Source organism: Neofelis nebulosa, chromosome 15 (genome assembly GCF_028018385.1).
Source record: "Neofelis nebulosa isolate mNeoNeb1 chromosome 15, mNeoNeb1.pri, whole genome shotgun sequence".
Taxonomy (NCBI): Eukaryota; Metazoa; Chordata; class Mammalia; order Carnivora; family Felidae; genus Neofelis; species Neofelis nebulosa.
In genome coordinates this window covers 63,574,539-63,590,668 of record NC_080796.1, presented here as the reverse complement: position 1 = coordinate 63,590,668, position 16,130 = coordinate 63,574,539, and the positions used below count along the sequence as shown (strand labels likewise).

At 41.2% G+C, this 16,130-nt stretch overlaps 1 protein-coding gene across 2 annotated transcripts in view; it reads left to right on the top strand.

Annotated features, from left to right (window-relative positions):
- SLC30A10 (solute carrier family 30 member 10) overlaps positions 1–16,130 on the top strand; it is a 45,220-nt gene that overhangs the window by 3,253 nt on the left and 25,837 nt on the right. The window contains exon 2 of one of the 2 annotated variants that reach the window (XM_058701762.1): positions 3,415–3,616. Coding sequence is in view for 1 of the 2 variants with exons in the window: in XM_058701761.1 (XP_058557744.1) it covers positions 3,787–4,234 (448 nt within the window). In the remaining variant the exon portion in view is untranslated. Of the gene's footprint in view, positions 1–3,414; positions 3,617–3,663; positions 4,235–16,130 lie in introns of those variants that run through there. The other variant, XM_058701761.1, reaches the window with a different exon arrangement.

Sequence of the window (16,130 nt, the reverse complement as noted above, 5' to 3'; positions counted from 1 at the left end):
TTCCTTCCTTCCTTCCTTCCTTCCTTCCTTCCTTCCTTCCTTCCTTCCTTCCTTCCTTCCTTTATTTTTCCCCTCAATTTTTCCAGATTACCCCTTTCTGACTTCGAGTTGGTCATCTCGATTTCGATTTCATCAAGAAGATAGAGACAATAAGAATAGACCCACCAGGGGCGCCTGGGGGGCTCAGTTGGATAAGTGTTAGAATTTGGCTCAGGTCATGATCTCACAGTTTGTGGGTTCGAGCCCCGCATTGGGCTCTGTGCTGACAGCTCAGAGCCTAGAGCCTGCTTTGGATTCTGTGTCTCCCTCTCTCTCTGTTCCTCCCCCACTCATGCTCTGTCTCTCAAAAATAAATGTTAAAATTTTTTTTTTAATAATAAAAAAAAAAAATGGACCCACCAGGACCTCCCGCCACTGCATCTACCCTCTTGTGTGGGTACATGCTGTCATCTTCCCCAACTTGTCGATTCCCTTATCCCTTTAGCCTTAAAATAAAGCTATCTGTACTTGCCAGCTCCTGTTTCCCTTGTCTGTTCTGAACCCACTTCATTTGCCCTCTTGTTCAGGCCACCAGTGGCGTCTGTAATGTGAAATACGAGCCATCACTTCCAGTCCTCCTCCCGTTTACTCTCAGCGTTTGGCCCCGGCTGATTCCTCCTCTTCTTTGAAACACATTCTTCCTTGGCCTTGAGAATACTATACCCTCCCATTTTCCCTTCCACCTCTCTGGTCCTTCTCTCTCATCTCTTAGCATTGTCTTCTCTTTACAAGCTCCCCTGCACCCCCAATCCTATAGCTGTCACCTTTGTCCTACTTCCATCTCACTTGCAACTTCAGGCCACAGCCCTAATGTCACCTTGACTGTTCTCTTTCATACCTCTCATCCAATTGCCCAGCAAATGCTATTGGCTCTAACGACCCTGAGATCGAGACCTGAGCCGAAATCGAGAGTCGGATCCTTAATAGACTTGAACCACCCAGGCACCCCCATCCTAACCATTTTTAAGTGTATGCTTCAGTGTTAAGTATATTTGCATTTTGGGGTAGCCAATTAGCAGAACTTTTCCATCTCACAGAATTGAAGCTATATTCATTAAACAACTCCCTCCTGTCCCCCTCCCCCCAGCCCCTGCAACCACCATTCTAACTTTTTGTTTCTATGAATTTGACTGCCTTCGATAGCTCATAAAAGCGGAATCCTTCAATATTTGTCTTTTTGTGCCTGACTTATTTCACGTAGCTTGGTGTCCGCAAGGCCCGTCTATATAGTAACGTGTTAGAATTCCCTTCATTTTTAAGGTGGAATAATATTCCATTGTATGTATACATATGTGCACACACACACACCCACACCACGTTTTATCCTTTCATCTGTCAATGGACACGTAGCCTGCTTCCGTCTCTTGGCTGCTGGGAGTAGTGCTGTTATGATGCACAGACGCTGCTTTCAATTCCTTCGGTTTTATAACCAGGAAGTAGACTTACTGGATCAAACAGCAATTCTATTTTTCATTTTTTGAGGAACTGGCATACTATTTCTCATAGTGACCACACCGTTTAAAATTTCCTAGTAATTTTTCAACAAAGGGCCTTGTGCTTTCATTTGGTACCCAAGCCCGTGGATTACCGGTTCTGCCTGGGTCTTCCCACTTCCCACGTGGTCCAAGTCACCGGCCTTTTGTTTAGATTATTGCCACAGTCTCCTAACAGGTTCCTCGGCTTTCATGTCATCTCAACCCAGGATCCAAAGATTCTTTTAAAACGTGAATTCGGTCTTGTCATTGTTCAGCTCTCCCATCTCAGGATACTACATGATCCTCCCCCCGCCCCCCACCATTGCTTCTCAGACCCCACATCCCGTTTGTCTCCCTCAGTCACTCCTCTCCAACCACACTGAGCTCCTTCCCTGCTCCTTGAACTTCCCATGCTCTCTGCTTCCTCTGCCTAAGAAAGAACTGCTTTCAGGCATCTTCATGGCTCAGTCTCTTCCTTCCTTTCTTTCTTTTTTTTTTTTTTTTTACAGCCCACCCACGTCCCCCGTTCAGATCTTACTCAAGAACATCTCAGTCAATTCTTCCCTGACCACTTTATTTAAAATAACACCCCCACCCCTATATCAACACTGTATCCCTCTTCTCTGCTTCATTTGTCTCCATTATCCTTATTACCATCTGACATTCAGTAGATTTTATGATTAATTTGTTAATCTCCCTCCCCCACTAGAATGTAAGCTTCATGAGGGCAGAGACTTTCCTCTGTTTTATTCACTGCCATCTCCCCAGAGTCTAGAACCATGTGTGACATGTAGGAACTTAGTATCTGTTGCATGAATGGACGAGTGAGGTAGTCTTAGTGCAGTAATTTTCATAATCTCATTCAAAGTCCCAATGTTAGAGTATCAGCTGACCAGGAGATTATTTCTGAGATGCTGAGGAAATTACTAGGGCTGCATCTAAGTTGTCAGTGTTTTCCAGATGAAAAAAAACCAATATGGTGTGTATATAAATAGAAAGATGCATTAAAAGGAATTGGCTCATGCGATGGCGGAGGCTGAGAAGTCCCAAGATCTGCAAGGTGAGTCGGCAAGCCCGAGGACCAGGGGACTCACTGGAGCAGGTCCAGTGAAAGACCACAGGCTCGAGACTGAGGATGAGCTGATGTAGGGGTTTAAGCCTGAAGGCAGGAGAAAGCCAAGTGTTCCCACTTGAAGGCAGTCGCAGGACCAATTCTCTCTTACTTGTAGGGGGAAGTTCTGTTGATTCCTTCCAGTGAATGCATGAGGCTCTTCTACATCAGAGAAGGGCGATCTGTGGCACTCAGTCTACCAATTGGAATACCAATCTCATGCCGGAATGATGTCTGACCAAATGTCTGAGCACCTGGTGGCCCAGTCAAACGGACACATAAAATTAACCATCGCAGTCAGACTTTTTTAATTCAGAAAAGATTGGGTATAGTAATTTTAATCTGCGTTCCTCTATAGGATTGACTGTAGGGAGTCTACTCAAAACAATAGAGGCCGCTACTGTTTTAGATATTCGGGACCTGGAAAATCGTTATGATTTATAAGTGACACATTGATAAGATTAAAAACAAAAAAATTTGCTTGCATCAGCTAAATTGAGTTATTCTAATTTAGCTTTCTTCCTGAAGCTAACTGGGATCATGGCTTTAGCTCCTTCGGCTTAACGGTGTTTTATCTTTTCTGAACATGAGGAATGTTTTTCTTGTCTTATTTGTGGAGAATGCTTGGAAGTAGGGTGCTTGTTATTCCGGATTAGTGGACACGACAGTAGGAAAATCACCCTAGCCTCTTTGGCTTTGACTTCTTGTAGCTCTGATCTGTGGATTAGAGACCCCTAGAATGTTCCTTGTTCCATGTGGTTAACAGAATTCATATTTTTTACCCACCAGGCAGACAAGACCCGATTGTTTATGACAAAAGGCTTGACCCACCACAGTAGCTATTGCACACACCGAGGCTGGAAAGGCCAAAACCACAGATGAACTTCTGCCCGATTCAAAGATCCGGAGGCTCCTGGCTTTTGTGCATAAACACACAATGAATGAAAGAAGCCCCTCAAGTCTGCATCGGACGCCCGTGCCTTCACTTTCCGTAAGTCCCAGCTCACGTGACATCTCTTGCTTAATCGCCCTTTAAACTGTTTTATGGCTTTATAGCAGCCTATAAAAGGTGATTTCCAAATATGACAAGTGCTGCAAGGCTGAAGGGGAGAGTTACCCTTCCCAAGAGAGGGGTGAGGAGCTGCCCGAGAGCGGGGTGCCATGGGGAGATACTCGGGAAGAAGCTTCCGGTTAGTCCTCCTGTGCGCGGTGAGCGTCCTCCTGTTCGTGATGGAGCTGGTGATCGCCAACATAGGCAACTCCCTCTCCCTGGCCTCCGATGCCTTCGCCGTCCTCTCCCACTTTGTTTCCATGATCATCGCCTGGCTTGGCGTGAGGGCCAGCAGGATAAAACGGCACAGGAAGAGCACTTTCGGCTTTCTCCGGGCAGATGTGGTGGGAGCGTTTGGCAACTCCATTTTTGCCGTGGCTCTGATGTTCAGCATCCTGGTGGAAGCTGTCAAAAGGTATATCGATCCCCAGAAGACAGAGGAGCCACTGCTGGTTCTCAGTGCTGGAGTTATTGGCCTCTTCTTCAGTGTCCTTAACTATGTCACCTTGGACTGCTGTTACTGCACGGCACACAGGCCCCAGGGAGACACTGAAACAGGTAAATAGCTCCTTAGATGTTATAGCAGATGTGGTCGGCCTCGTGGCTGGTGCCGTCTGCGGGGGCCTCTGACGGTGCTTTTGAGACAGGCCCAGCTCGTTTGGTCGGCTTCGTGTCCATGACTTCACAAAAGATCTTTCTCAAAGGAGTTGCTTCCAGGCCAAATTTGCTGGTGAGCTGGGTGGCCACAAGCCGCTTTCATCTTGGGGGTTTTAATTTTTACTCACCAGGAATGAAAAGTGTTCAGAGAGGTAGACAGGGAGTAAAGGTACTGAGCAGGGCCATGAAGGGAGCAATTTGAAAGAAAGTGGATGTGGCATTGAAAACAGTCTCCTTTAATAAGTGGCCAGATGCGGCACGGCTGTGTTTGAATTTAAAAATAATATTTTAGAGTCCCCATAAAATATGTTTAAGAAAATACTGGGCCCTCTAACCAGCTGATATCAAGCAAAGGGTCAAACAAGTGTCTTGACTGACAAATTCATAGGACTATATACTGGAAGAATTTACAGAAAATGGGGAGAGAAAAAATAAAGGAGATGATCTAGTGAACTTAGTTCTTTTTAAGATGGAAATATTTGGATTTATTGTATGCATCCATTCTATTTGACAAAAAGAAAAACTATTTACACATGAAACTTTTGGAAGGGCTTAAGAGCGGGTACCACTCATTGGGCCATCTGCCAAAAAATGGAGTTAAATCTTGGGAGAGAGCAGTTGACTCTAAAGCAATGAATCCAAATGATAAATCATTAGATGAAAATGTTTCTTTATTCCTACAGTAGGAATTAAACATATATATAAAGAGCTTCTTGCAGAAGAGAGAAATTTCCAGTGCTTTTTAAAAGAGTCCCATAGCATGAACAGACCAGGTTCAAATCATGGCTTTACCACAGGGCAGCATTCGAGTTAGCTCAGCTAGCCTGTCTGCCCACAGGTAATATGAAAGTAGGAAGCACCAAGTGATGCTGAGTGTTTAGCACTTAACAGGCACTTGGTAAAGAGTAACTTGTTTTTTAAAAAAATCACAATGCATGGGGCGCCTGGGCGTCTCAGTCGGTTAAACTCTCAGTTTTGGCTCAGGTCATGGTTTGTGAGATCAAGCCCTGTGTTGGGCTCCGTGCAGACAGTGTGGAACCTGCTTGGGAATCTCTCTCTCTCTCTCTCTCTCTCTCTCTCTCTCTCTCTCTCTCTTTCTCTCCCTCTCTCTCTCTCTTTCTTTCTCTCTGCCCTTCTTCCACTCTCTCTCACTCAAGATAAATAAACTTAGAAAAAAAATCACAATGTAAGCTTTTTAATTATGTAATAATCCAGTATTATTGAATTCTAATTGCTCATCTGGATTTGAAGAAATTTTAAGATTTTCCTTATTTGATGCTGATCAGTTTTCTCTGGGTTTGCATTTTTCATTTTATTCCTTCTGCCTTTGCTCCCAGTGTAAATTATGTCCACTAGGTCCAGTCTTTTATGCTATCTCTGTCTAAATTTCCCGATTAGTAGAATGTATGTTATGAGAGCACCTATAGTATGTATTAAGGATAAAAGGGAACAAAGAAGAAAATAGAACCTATATCTTTATTCAATTTAATGAATCAGTTAAAACCTTATCCTTTTAAAAAGACAATTAGTTAATTTGAGACCCTAAGCCTTGTTTACATCAGTCATCATGTAGAAATTATTACTTGAGACTCCAGATTATAAAATTCACATATCTGATGTAAGAAAAATATAATTTCTTATTGCTAAGTATAATCTTAAGGCAAGGAAGTGGATTTCAAACAAATGGTTAGTTTCAGCTTTGGAAGTGTCATCATCACTAAACTTACCATTGTGTTTCAGACATATGATATATTTTAGGCAAAAATATACATACAATAAAAAAATTTTAGGCAAAAGGTTTGACTCTGACCAATGTGAGAATTGATAGACAAGTATACTTTTATTTTTATAAATTGAATTATTGTCATATAGGTCTTAGATTAGCTCTTGTTTGGGAAGTGCTGCTTTCTAATGTTTATGTCCATGCTAAGACAACAAAAAGAGGCTTAAGACAAATATTTCACCCTGATCATATCAGTTTCTATTGCCTAAATTCCAGAATATCTATCTTCTTTTGAAGCGTTGGATGCTACACAATATTCTACTTTATATAACTAAGTACAGTGATAGGTATACACATAGAGCTAATGATTTAAGACCCACATTCTGTGTTCACTTTCTTTTGATAGCTTTTGGTATTGCATTCTTCTGGTAGAAATTTTAGAATGTGTAAACCCTCCAAGTAATTTTAGGATAGCTACTTTGTTTTGCATTTATTGAGTTATGTACTTAGCACTTTTAGTAAAACATACATTTTGGTATCTTTCCCATCACCTAAAAAAGTTTAAAGTAAACATTTGAATGAATCTCAGAAACTGACATTACCCCATTTTAATTGTCTTCCATTTCAAGGAGAAATTGATTAATCCATACACATTAATTGATACCAGGAGGTATACAATATGAGAGAACAATGACTCTTGACTTCAGAAGGTTTGACATCCATTTAGGATAAAGAATTTCTGTATGCCTAGAACCCTAGCTTGCAGTGCTGTGGTCCCTCCTGGGTTAGTGATCAGAGTCAGGATAATCTATCACTGCTTCTGTGGGATCTGTGGCCAGAAAGAGTTTTTACTTAGCAAGTCTTCAGTCTCTTTTGGTTCTGTGGATCTTTAACTGGTTCTGCTGGATCCGTCTGATGTGGGAATTGCATCAGTTACATCTGCTGTCTGAGGTCATAGGAAAGTAAAACATAAGATCACTAACTCTAAATATTAATAGAATAGACTGTCTAAACTGTTAAGACTTTAAAATATCCGTGAGTTTCAAGGAGTAAGAAAGGTTGGAAAATCAGACAGATGGAGCCAGAAATTAAACAATAAAACAAAACAAAACAAAACAAAAAACCCTGGGAGAAAAGAATGTAGAAGATTCAGCTGAAGGACCCCGGAAACCCTGGGTCAATCCCTCGCTGGCGTGAGTCCATCCCTGACATGAAAAGTGATAGGGGAGTAGGTATTTTTGGCTAAAGTAAAAGGAAAAAATGAAAAAAGTAAAAATCACAAGCATGGAAGAAAAAACAAACAAGGGGGAAAGTCTGAAATGTAGATGGTTACGTGTGTGTTTGGGGAAAGAGCAAGAGGTTAAAACAACATGTAGATTCAGATCCCAAGAAATATGTGACACCAGCTTTCTTTCTCTAGACTTAAGGACTAAATCTGCTGTGCTTACAGTTTTTCCTACTCCTTGTTTCCTTGACTTTCCTTGACTTTCACATTGTCTTTTATGTTTTGTTTTGTTTTTAAAAATTGAGTTTTCTTTAAAATATAACTACTGTAACTCTATGCACTCACCCTATATTGAACAGATACCTTTATATACATTGGCCTTATTTTAAACCAAAGACAATTTTGTGTAGATCTGTCTGGGATATATTAGGCTTGCCATTTATATAATTTATAGGTGAACAATTTATATCTGAAATATCTGCTTATTACTTTTATTTTATTTTATTTTTTTTACAAAATGCCTCTCCTTTGAATTTATTTAAATTGTTTTCATTTTGAGTCCAAATTGTGCTCATTCTCTCTCTCTCTCTCTCTCTCTCTGTCTCTCTCCTCTCCCCCCCACCCCCCAGCCTCCTCCTCCCACCCTCCCCGTCCCTGTCCCTTTAGCCACCTTTCTGGCGTTATGTTTCTCCAACCAAATCGCTGGAGGCAGTGACAGCACAGTAATCAACCAGACACACTGTTGTGGAAGGTGGTAACACACTGCTGATTGGTTGTTCTCACAACCTTCTAATTTAGATTCAGTACTAGTTAAGACTCAATACCATAGCCTGATGGGAGCCTTTCACATGAACAGTCCTGTAGACCCTGAAAGCAAATCTGGTTTCCTTTCCTTGTAGAGCAAATATGATCCAGAAACCAGCAAAATAAGCAAGGCACTGAGAGTTTTAGGAGAGGCAAGGGGGAATCGGCTTCCTGTCTCCCAGTAGCAAATACCAGGGAGCGAATAAGAGGTCAGAAACTGCACCATGGAACACAGCTTTTCAAACTGGAAAGGGAAAGTTTTCTGGGCAGAGCTTCCCTGAGTTCTCTGTCTAGTTCACAGGAATGACTGGGAGTTTACAATATTATTACATCATTTTAAGAATCATGCTTAATTCCCCAACCTGTTACTTTGCCACTTGTCCATATCTGACACTGTTGTTTTCCAAGCACTGTGTTGGATTTTGAACAATTAACTTCCATGTGAGGGTTCAGTGGTAAGTGTACACACACACACACACACACACACACACACACACACACACACCTATCGTAGATTACAGTGTCTCTCCCATGCTAGATGCTCCTTATATTCCCTTACATCTCTTTCCATGTGTTCATGACAGCTTGGTGAGCCCCTCCTCTCTCTTTTTGCCCAATTACAGCATTCTGGGTCAGTTCTAGGGAGTGAATAAGAAAGATTAACAAAAGATTGAAAAATAGGTGCTATTACACATTTGTGAAGTCAAATTCAACTGAAGGGGGAAAAAAAAAAGGATAAACCAGTTCCTTGTTCTCAGCCATTTTCTTCTAACATGCAGAGGCTATTCTGATATCTGAGTTAAATGTTAATGAAAACCAAGTGTTTACTGACATCCATGGGTTGTCAGGCACTCGGGAAGTGTACAGACAATAGTCACAGCACTGTGTGGCATACATTTGGAGAGCTGCATGTCTTATGAAATAATTAGAACGTATTGCATTGATTTGCAGAATTGTATGTATTGTGACAGAATATTTGCTATTTACATTTTACAGACAAGAAAACAGAGGTAGAGTCAGGTCCATGGTCATATAGGTAGTTCATGGTAGGGCACAAAGAAATTACAAGGTTGAGTCTAGGCCCTTAATTAAAGACCTACTCTGCTTCACCAAAACAAACAAACAAAACAAAAACAAAACAAAAAAAACAAAACAAAAAAAAAACACTGAAAATTTGCTCAGCAATAATCACAAAATAACATGTCAAAAAGTGCCAATTAATACACTAAAAATTGAATCCCAGTAGCTGACTGACCTCTAGAAAGATACTCAAACTTTCTAAACCTCAGTTTCTCTGTCTGTAAAGTGGGTAGTGTCTATCTTTTAAGATGTTGCAAGGATGAAATTATATTGTGTGTGTGAACTTGTCGACATAGTGCTTGGTGGTAGTGGATGGTAGTGATTGTCCAAGGACTGAAGGGCAAAGAATGAATGAAATATCAGTAACACCCCTCTGGGGACAAGTCCCTTGCTTTACTTCACAGCCATGACACAGAGCCCACCTTATCCTGGACCAACACTCATAACTGTTTGCTGTTAGTTATGCATTTGACCAATACAGACCCATCACTACTCCTGGAAAACCACACAAAACATGTATCTTACTGATGACAAGTTAGTAGCATCCTTACTAGGATGAACCAAAGGGAACATGGACCAGTCACTGGAAAACACGTGTTCTAGCCCTTCTTCCCTCATGTACTGGGTCTGATAATGGAGAAGATACTTAACCATTTTGAGCTTCATCTCATGTATCATTACACCGACTTTAAAGAATCAATATGCTTTTCTTTTGTTAAGTAATACCTTCATGATGCACGATTTTTCAAAGGGTTCTTGTAAATGTTACTTTCCTCGTTTTCCGTGTTCAAGATAACACTTTGTAGAAGGGCATTGGTTATATTTTTCAACTGTTAAAAATTATATTATTTTTTAAATATATTTTTAATATGTTTATTTTTGAGAGAGAGAGAGAGAGAGAGAGCAAGCATGAGCTGGGGAGGGGCAGAGAGAGAAGGAGACACAGAATCTGAAATGGGCTCCAGGCTCTGAGCTGTCAGCACAGAGCCCAAGGCAGGACTCGAACTCACAAACTTGTGACCTGAGCCAAAGTCAGATGCTTAACTGACTGAGCCACCCAGGTGCTCCAAAAAATTGTATATTTTATTAAAAAAAATTTTTTTTTAACGTTTATTTATTTTTTGAGACAGAGAGAGACAGAGCATGAACGGGGGAGGGTCAGAGAGAGAGGGAGACACAGAATCCAAAACAGGCCCCAGGCTCTGAGCTGTCAGCACAGAGCCCGACGCGGGGCTCGAACTCATGGACCGTGAGATCATGACCTGAGCCGAAGTCGGACGCTTAACCGACCAAGCCACCCAGGCGCCCCAATATATTTTAAACCTTTGTAATGGTATTAACATCAGACTATCACATTCATGAAAATAATGAAAGTGTAGTTCATATTTCCAAGTTGCAAATGAAGAAGCCGAGGCACCAAATGTTTTGATGTTAGCTCACAGTTGATGCTGGAACCAGGACTTTGCATTTCCATACCTCTATCCTGCCATAAGGTGATTTGCCTTTTAAACATTTCCCTACAGTTCTGACTAGTGAATAATGACATCCCCATTCACCTTGCTCATAGGCCTAATTTTCCAAGAAGGTGGGGTGAGAGTAAACTTACTCTTTTGGTTTTCTTTTGCCAGATGCTTACAGGATGTAAAGGACATATTTGTTATTTTTCTCCTTTGTCTTGGTCTTTTGACAGAGACAGTAGTCAACACAGTTTTTAGAAAACATTATGTGTAGCTGTCTCTGATGACTATGACGTGCCATCATTTTTTATAAGTGGCCATAAATCTAGTGACTCCTTTTTCTTAGAATGTTTTCCAAAGTCCACATCCTGATATTTATTGTTTACCTTTGAGAAGGTGTCTTGAGAGAATTTTGAGGAAAGTAATTTTTTTTAATTTTTAAAAATACTTATTTTTGAGAGAGAGAGAGAGAGAGAGAGAGCGAGCATGAGCAGGGCAGGGGCAAAGAGAGAGAGGGAGATACAGGATCCGAAGCAGGCTCCAGGCTCTGAGCTGTCAGCACAGAGCCCGATGCGGGGCTTGAACCCACGAGCCGTGGGATCATGACCTGAGCCGAAGTCGGACGCCTAGCTGACTGAGCCACCCAGGCGCCCCGGAAGTAATTTTTGATGAAGCCTATCTATGCTCTTGCTCTTTATCTGCAGTGACAACACTAAAAATGTATCAACCCAAAAGACAATAGGAAAAAGATGATCCTAACTCAGACCAATGAGAACTAGAGATTTGTTCCTTACGGGGGAGCGGCAGAGAAGTCAGGTTTGAAGGAGGTACTGTCTGGAGGGTCCACTTGTTTTCTGTAGGATTCTTTACCTGAAGAAACTGCCTTGAGATTTTGTAGGACAGAGTAAGAACGGAACCAACATCCAGCTCTATAGCTGGTGACTAGAGTCAATTGAGGAGATTGGACATTATAGAGCCAATAAATAACTTCCACCTTGAGGCTTGAGCTAGGTGAGGATGAAGGAATCAAAGATGGTCAGATAGCAATAAAAAGAGTAGTTCAGTTCTTGATAAAAGCCGGATGGGAGAAGGTACTTTCAGTATCGTAATAGCCTTCCTAGCGCTCATCTCAGTAGTAAACATACCCTTCCTCTTGCAAGCAGAGCTCAACAACTTGGGGAGCAGAGGTGGGTCCCTACACACAGAGAATGTACATTCTCTGAAGGCAAACAGTTGGAAGGGTAAAGCCCAAGAGGGGCTGGGCCAGGCTTCTTCCATTCTTTCAACTAAACCTACCACTGAGAGAAGAACTTCCCACTCCAGGAGTGACTTCTTACCTGAAGGTTGGAGAGGGAATGAAGGGGGTCAGACAGAGACCACCCGAGAGTGTCCCTCATGGAAACATGAGACAAGAGGAATGGAGGTCTCCCCCTACTCTCAGCTGCTATGTGTTCTCCTCACTCATGACTCTCCTTGAAGGACTAGATGAACAGGTCTGTGTGGCCCACTTTCTTAAGCTGTGTGCTCCCAATACCAACCGTGTTTTCTTTGGGTATTCTTCTTGGGACAAAGGCTTGGCAATTTTGATCCCACCCGCCCCCAATGACTGAAGCGGATTAGAAGAATAAGCATATTAGTGAAATCAACTCTGAGCCTCCACAGGTGTTCAGAAATTACATTGTGACATGAAATTATAGCATCGAGATATTTTAAGAATTCAATGTCAACAATGTAAAAATGCCCCCAATTTAAACATGATTCTCCTCACAATATCAAATTATGAGAGAAAAATTAAAATTCCAAATTAGGTATGTTTGACCTTCTGAGTTACTATTCAGAGAAATCAAAGCTTGTGATTATTAATTTAAAGGACAGACCAAAGGCAAGTCAAAATGCAACCGTAATTGGGGCGCTTGGGTGGCTCAGTCGGTTGAGCGTCCGACTTCGGCTCAGGTCATGATCACATGGTTCGTGGGTTCGAGCCCTGTGTCGGGCTCTGTGCTGACAGCTCAGAGCCTGGAGGCTGCTTTGGATTCTGTGTCTCCCTCTCTCGCTGCCGCTCCCCTGTTCATGCTCTCTCTCTCTCTCTCTCTCTCTCTCTCTCTCAAAAATAAACATTAAAAAAATTTTAAAACAATGAAACCATAAAACCCCAAATCTTCTTCACTTTGAGCTCGGTCTCTGTTCGAGTGTAGTCCTGCCTGGTAGACACAGGGCCTCCTCCAGTAGTTTCAGCCTGAATTGTTTTCCACTGGGGTGGATGTCATTCCTTCAGGACATCCAAGGTGGGTAAGTTTGGCACCAAGACTTCCATGTGCTCCACCTTTTAAAGGTCTCCATCGTTGGTTTTCTTCAGTTTTGCTACAATATTTCCCTCTGTGAATTTCTTTTTATTTATCCCACCTGAGAGTCACTGTGCTTCCCAAATCTAAGCATTTTAATCTCTTATACATTCAGATACCATCTCTTCTGTTTTGTCCCTCCCCTGTTCCTTCTATTTTCTCCTTCTGCGACACTAATTACGTAATATCAGATCTTCTTACTCTGTCCTCCGTTATTTTGTATACGCTTTGTCATATTTCCCACTTCTTGTTGTTCTGTGTTGCATTCTTAGATTCTAGGTAATTCTTAAGATTTGTCTTCACTTTTTCTGAAACTGATACTGGTACAACATGTGTGTGTGCTTCTTTGCCATTTTGCCACATGTGTAGATTTGTGTGACCGCCAAAATCAAGATACAGAATGATTACATCACCATGAAGATACCCCTCTTGCCTTTTATTTTATTTTATTTTATTTTATTTTATTTTTTATTCCTACTCTGAGTCCCTATCTCTATGCCCTCAAAAACACTAATCTGTTTTCCATTTTCATAATATTATAATTTCAAAAATGTTGTGTAAATAGAATCATACGTACGTGACCTTTAAAAATGGCCTTTTTCTTTCAGGATAATGCCCTTAAGATCATCCAAGTTGTGCATATCAGTAGTTGGTTTCTTTGTATTGCTGAGTAGTATTCCATGGCATGGATGTAGTTGGATTTTTTTAAAGCCATTCTGCCAATTTGATGCCTTGTAATTGTTATATCTATACCATTTATGTTCAATGCAATTATTAGAGGTTAGGGCTTAACCATTTCATCTTTATTTTCTGTTTGTTCTTTCTGTCTTTCATTTCTGTTTTCCTTTTCCTATCTTCCTTAAACATTTTTTAGAACTCAATTTTGATTTTCCTATTGTTTTGAGTTTTTGAGGGTATCTTGGCATAGCTTTGTTCATGGTTGCATTACACATACTTAATGTGGTTGCATTACACATACCTAATACTCATCATTACATTACACATACCTAATTAGTCACAGTGTGTCAGTACTGGTGTCAGCATTTTACCAGTTCGAGTGAAGTGTACAAATCTAACCTCTCTTTATCATCCCCCATTTATAATTGATATAGTTACTCTAGTTCCTGAGACCTTGTTCACTCTTTTTTTTTTTTAGGAGTGAATAGAATTTTAATCCATGACTTATTTTGAAAACATTTATTTTCTTTGCTTTTTAGTTTTTTGAGTGGTTTTCAGTCTCCTCTTTTTGAAGTGTCTTTCTCCCCGCCCCGCCCCGCCCCCCCCCCCCCCCCCACATCTCTGTTGTGTGGCCAGTATTTACATTCAGCTTCTCTTCTGAGCTGTTTGAGACTTGCATTATTTTTGTTAGCCATGGCATTCACACCATTGTCATCACACTTTGATTCCACATTTTCATCCAGTAGGTGGCCAAACTCTTCAGCAGATGCAAACAGACAGGAGTCATTGAGATTTGTCTTTTGTTTTTTTGGTCTATTACCCATTCATTATAAAGGATACAACGTAGGAACAGCCAAAGAGAAGAAATGCCCAGGGCAAGGTATGGGGGAAGGTGTGCAGAACTTCCATGCCCTCTTGGGGTGCACCATTTTGCCAGCATCTTGATGTGTTCACCAACCCAGAAGCTCCTTTTCAGTTTCCCCCTACTTTCTCTCTGTTGTAGGGTAATTGCTGTTATTCTGTCTTCAAGTTTGCTGAGTTTTTCCTTTGTCTTTTCCACTCTGCTGTCAAGCCCATCCACTGAATTTTTAATTTTGGTTATTGTATTTTTCTTTTTCTTTATGTTTACTTATTTATTTTGAGAGAGAGAGGGAGAGAGAGAGAGAGTGCATGAGCAGGGGGGAGGCAGAGAGAGAGGGAGAGAGAGGACCCAAAGCAAGCTCCATGCTGTCAGCACAGATCCTGACATGGGGCTCAATCGCTTGAGCCATGAGATCATGACTGGAGTTGAAATCAAGAGTTGGATGCTTAACTGACTGAGCCACCTAGGCGCCCCTGGTTATTGTATTTTTCAGCTTTAAAATTTCCTTTTAGTTCTTTATTTGTTGAGACTCCTTTTTCCCCCCGCCCCCATTTATTTCAAGTATATTTGTAATTGCTTGTTGAAGTATTTTTATGATGGCTGCTTTAAAATCCTTGTCAGCTCATACTAACATCTGTGTTATCCAAGCATTGATATTATTTTTCATTCAAGCACAAATTTCCCTGGTGTTGGTATAATGAAATATTCTCAGTTGAGTCCTGAACATTGGGGTAGTAGGAGACTGTGGATCTTATTTAAAATTTCTGTTTGTGGGGCGCCTGGGTGGCTCAGTCGGTTGAGCTGTCTGACTTCGGCTCAGGTCATGATCTTGTGGTTGACGAGTTTGAGCCCTGTGTTGGGCTCTGTGCTGACAGCTCAGAGCCTGGAGCCTGCTTCGGATTCTATGTGTGTCTCTCTCTGCCTCTCCCCAGCTCATGCTCTGTTTCTCTCTGTCTCAAAAGCAAACAGTAAAAAAATAAATAAAATTTCTGTTTGAGCAGTCCTCTGACACTGTGCTCGTAGAAGAAGGGGTTTGTCATTATAAGATGGGAATAGAAATCCACATTCCCACCTGGTCTCTGTTGACACTGGGCAGGGGTGAGAGTCCAGGATCACCATTAGACTTTGACTGATAACACTCTGGCTGGGAGGAGAAGGGCACCTTCTACTGAGTTCTTAATTTTAGCTATTTTTCATTTATAGTGCTTTTATCTTTACTCGCATTTTCCATATCTTCCTTTATTCCTGTGTATTAAATATACTTGGTTTATATTCTGTATCTGATATTTCAACATTGGCAACTTTTACATGTCTGATTTTCCTGTTTATTATTTTTGCTGCTTCTCTCAAGGTGGCTTCCTTTCTTGTGTTTTAAGTGTTTCATTATTTTTTAGTGTGAACTCACTCATGTTCAATGGAACTTTCTCTGAGGGAGTTGAGGAATAGATGACGCACATTCTTCCACACAAATATGCATTTGTTTCTGTCGGGTGCCTAAGGGTATTACCAACTTGAGAGAACATAAAAAATTCTTTGCTTGAGATATTGTTATCAACATAGGTAATGTAAACTCAGACTGCATTCTCACATGAAGGCCACGGTGTGGTTTCCACTTTTCCTCTTCAC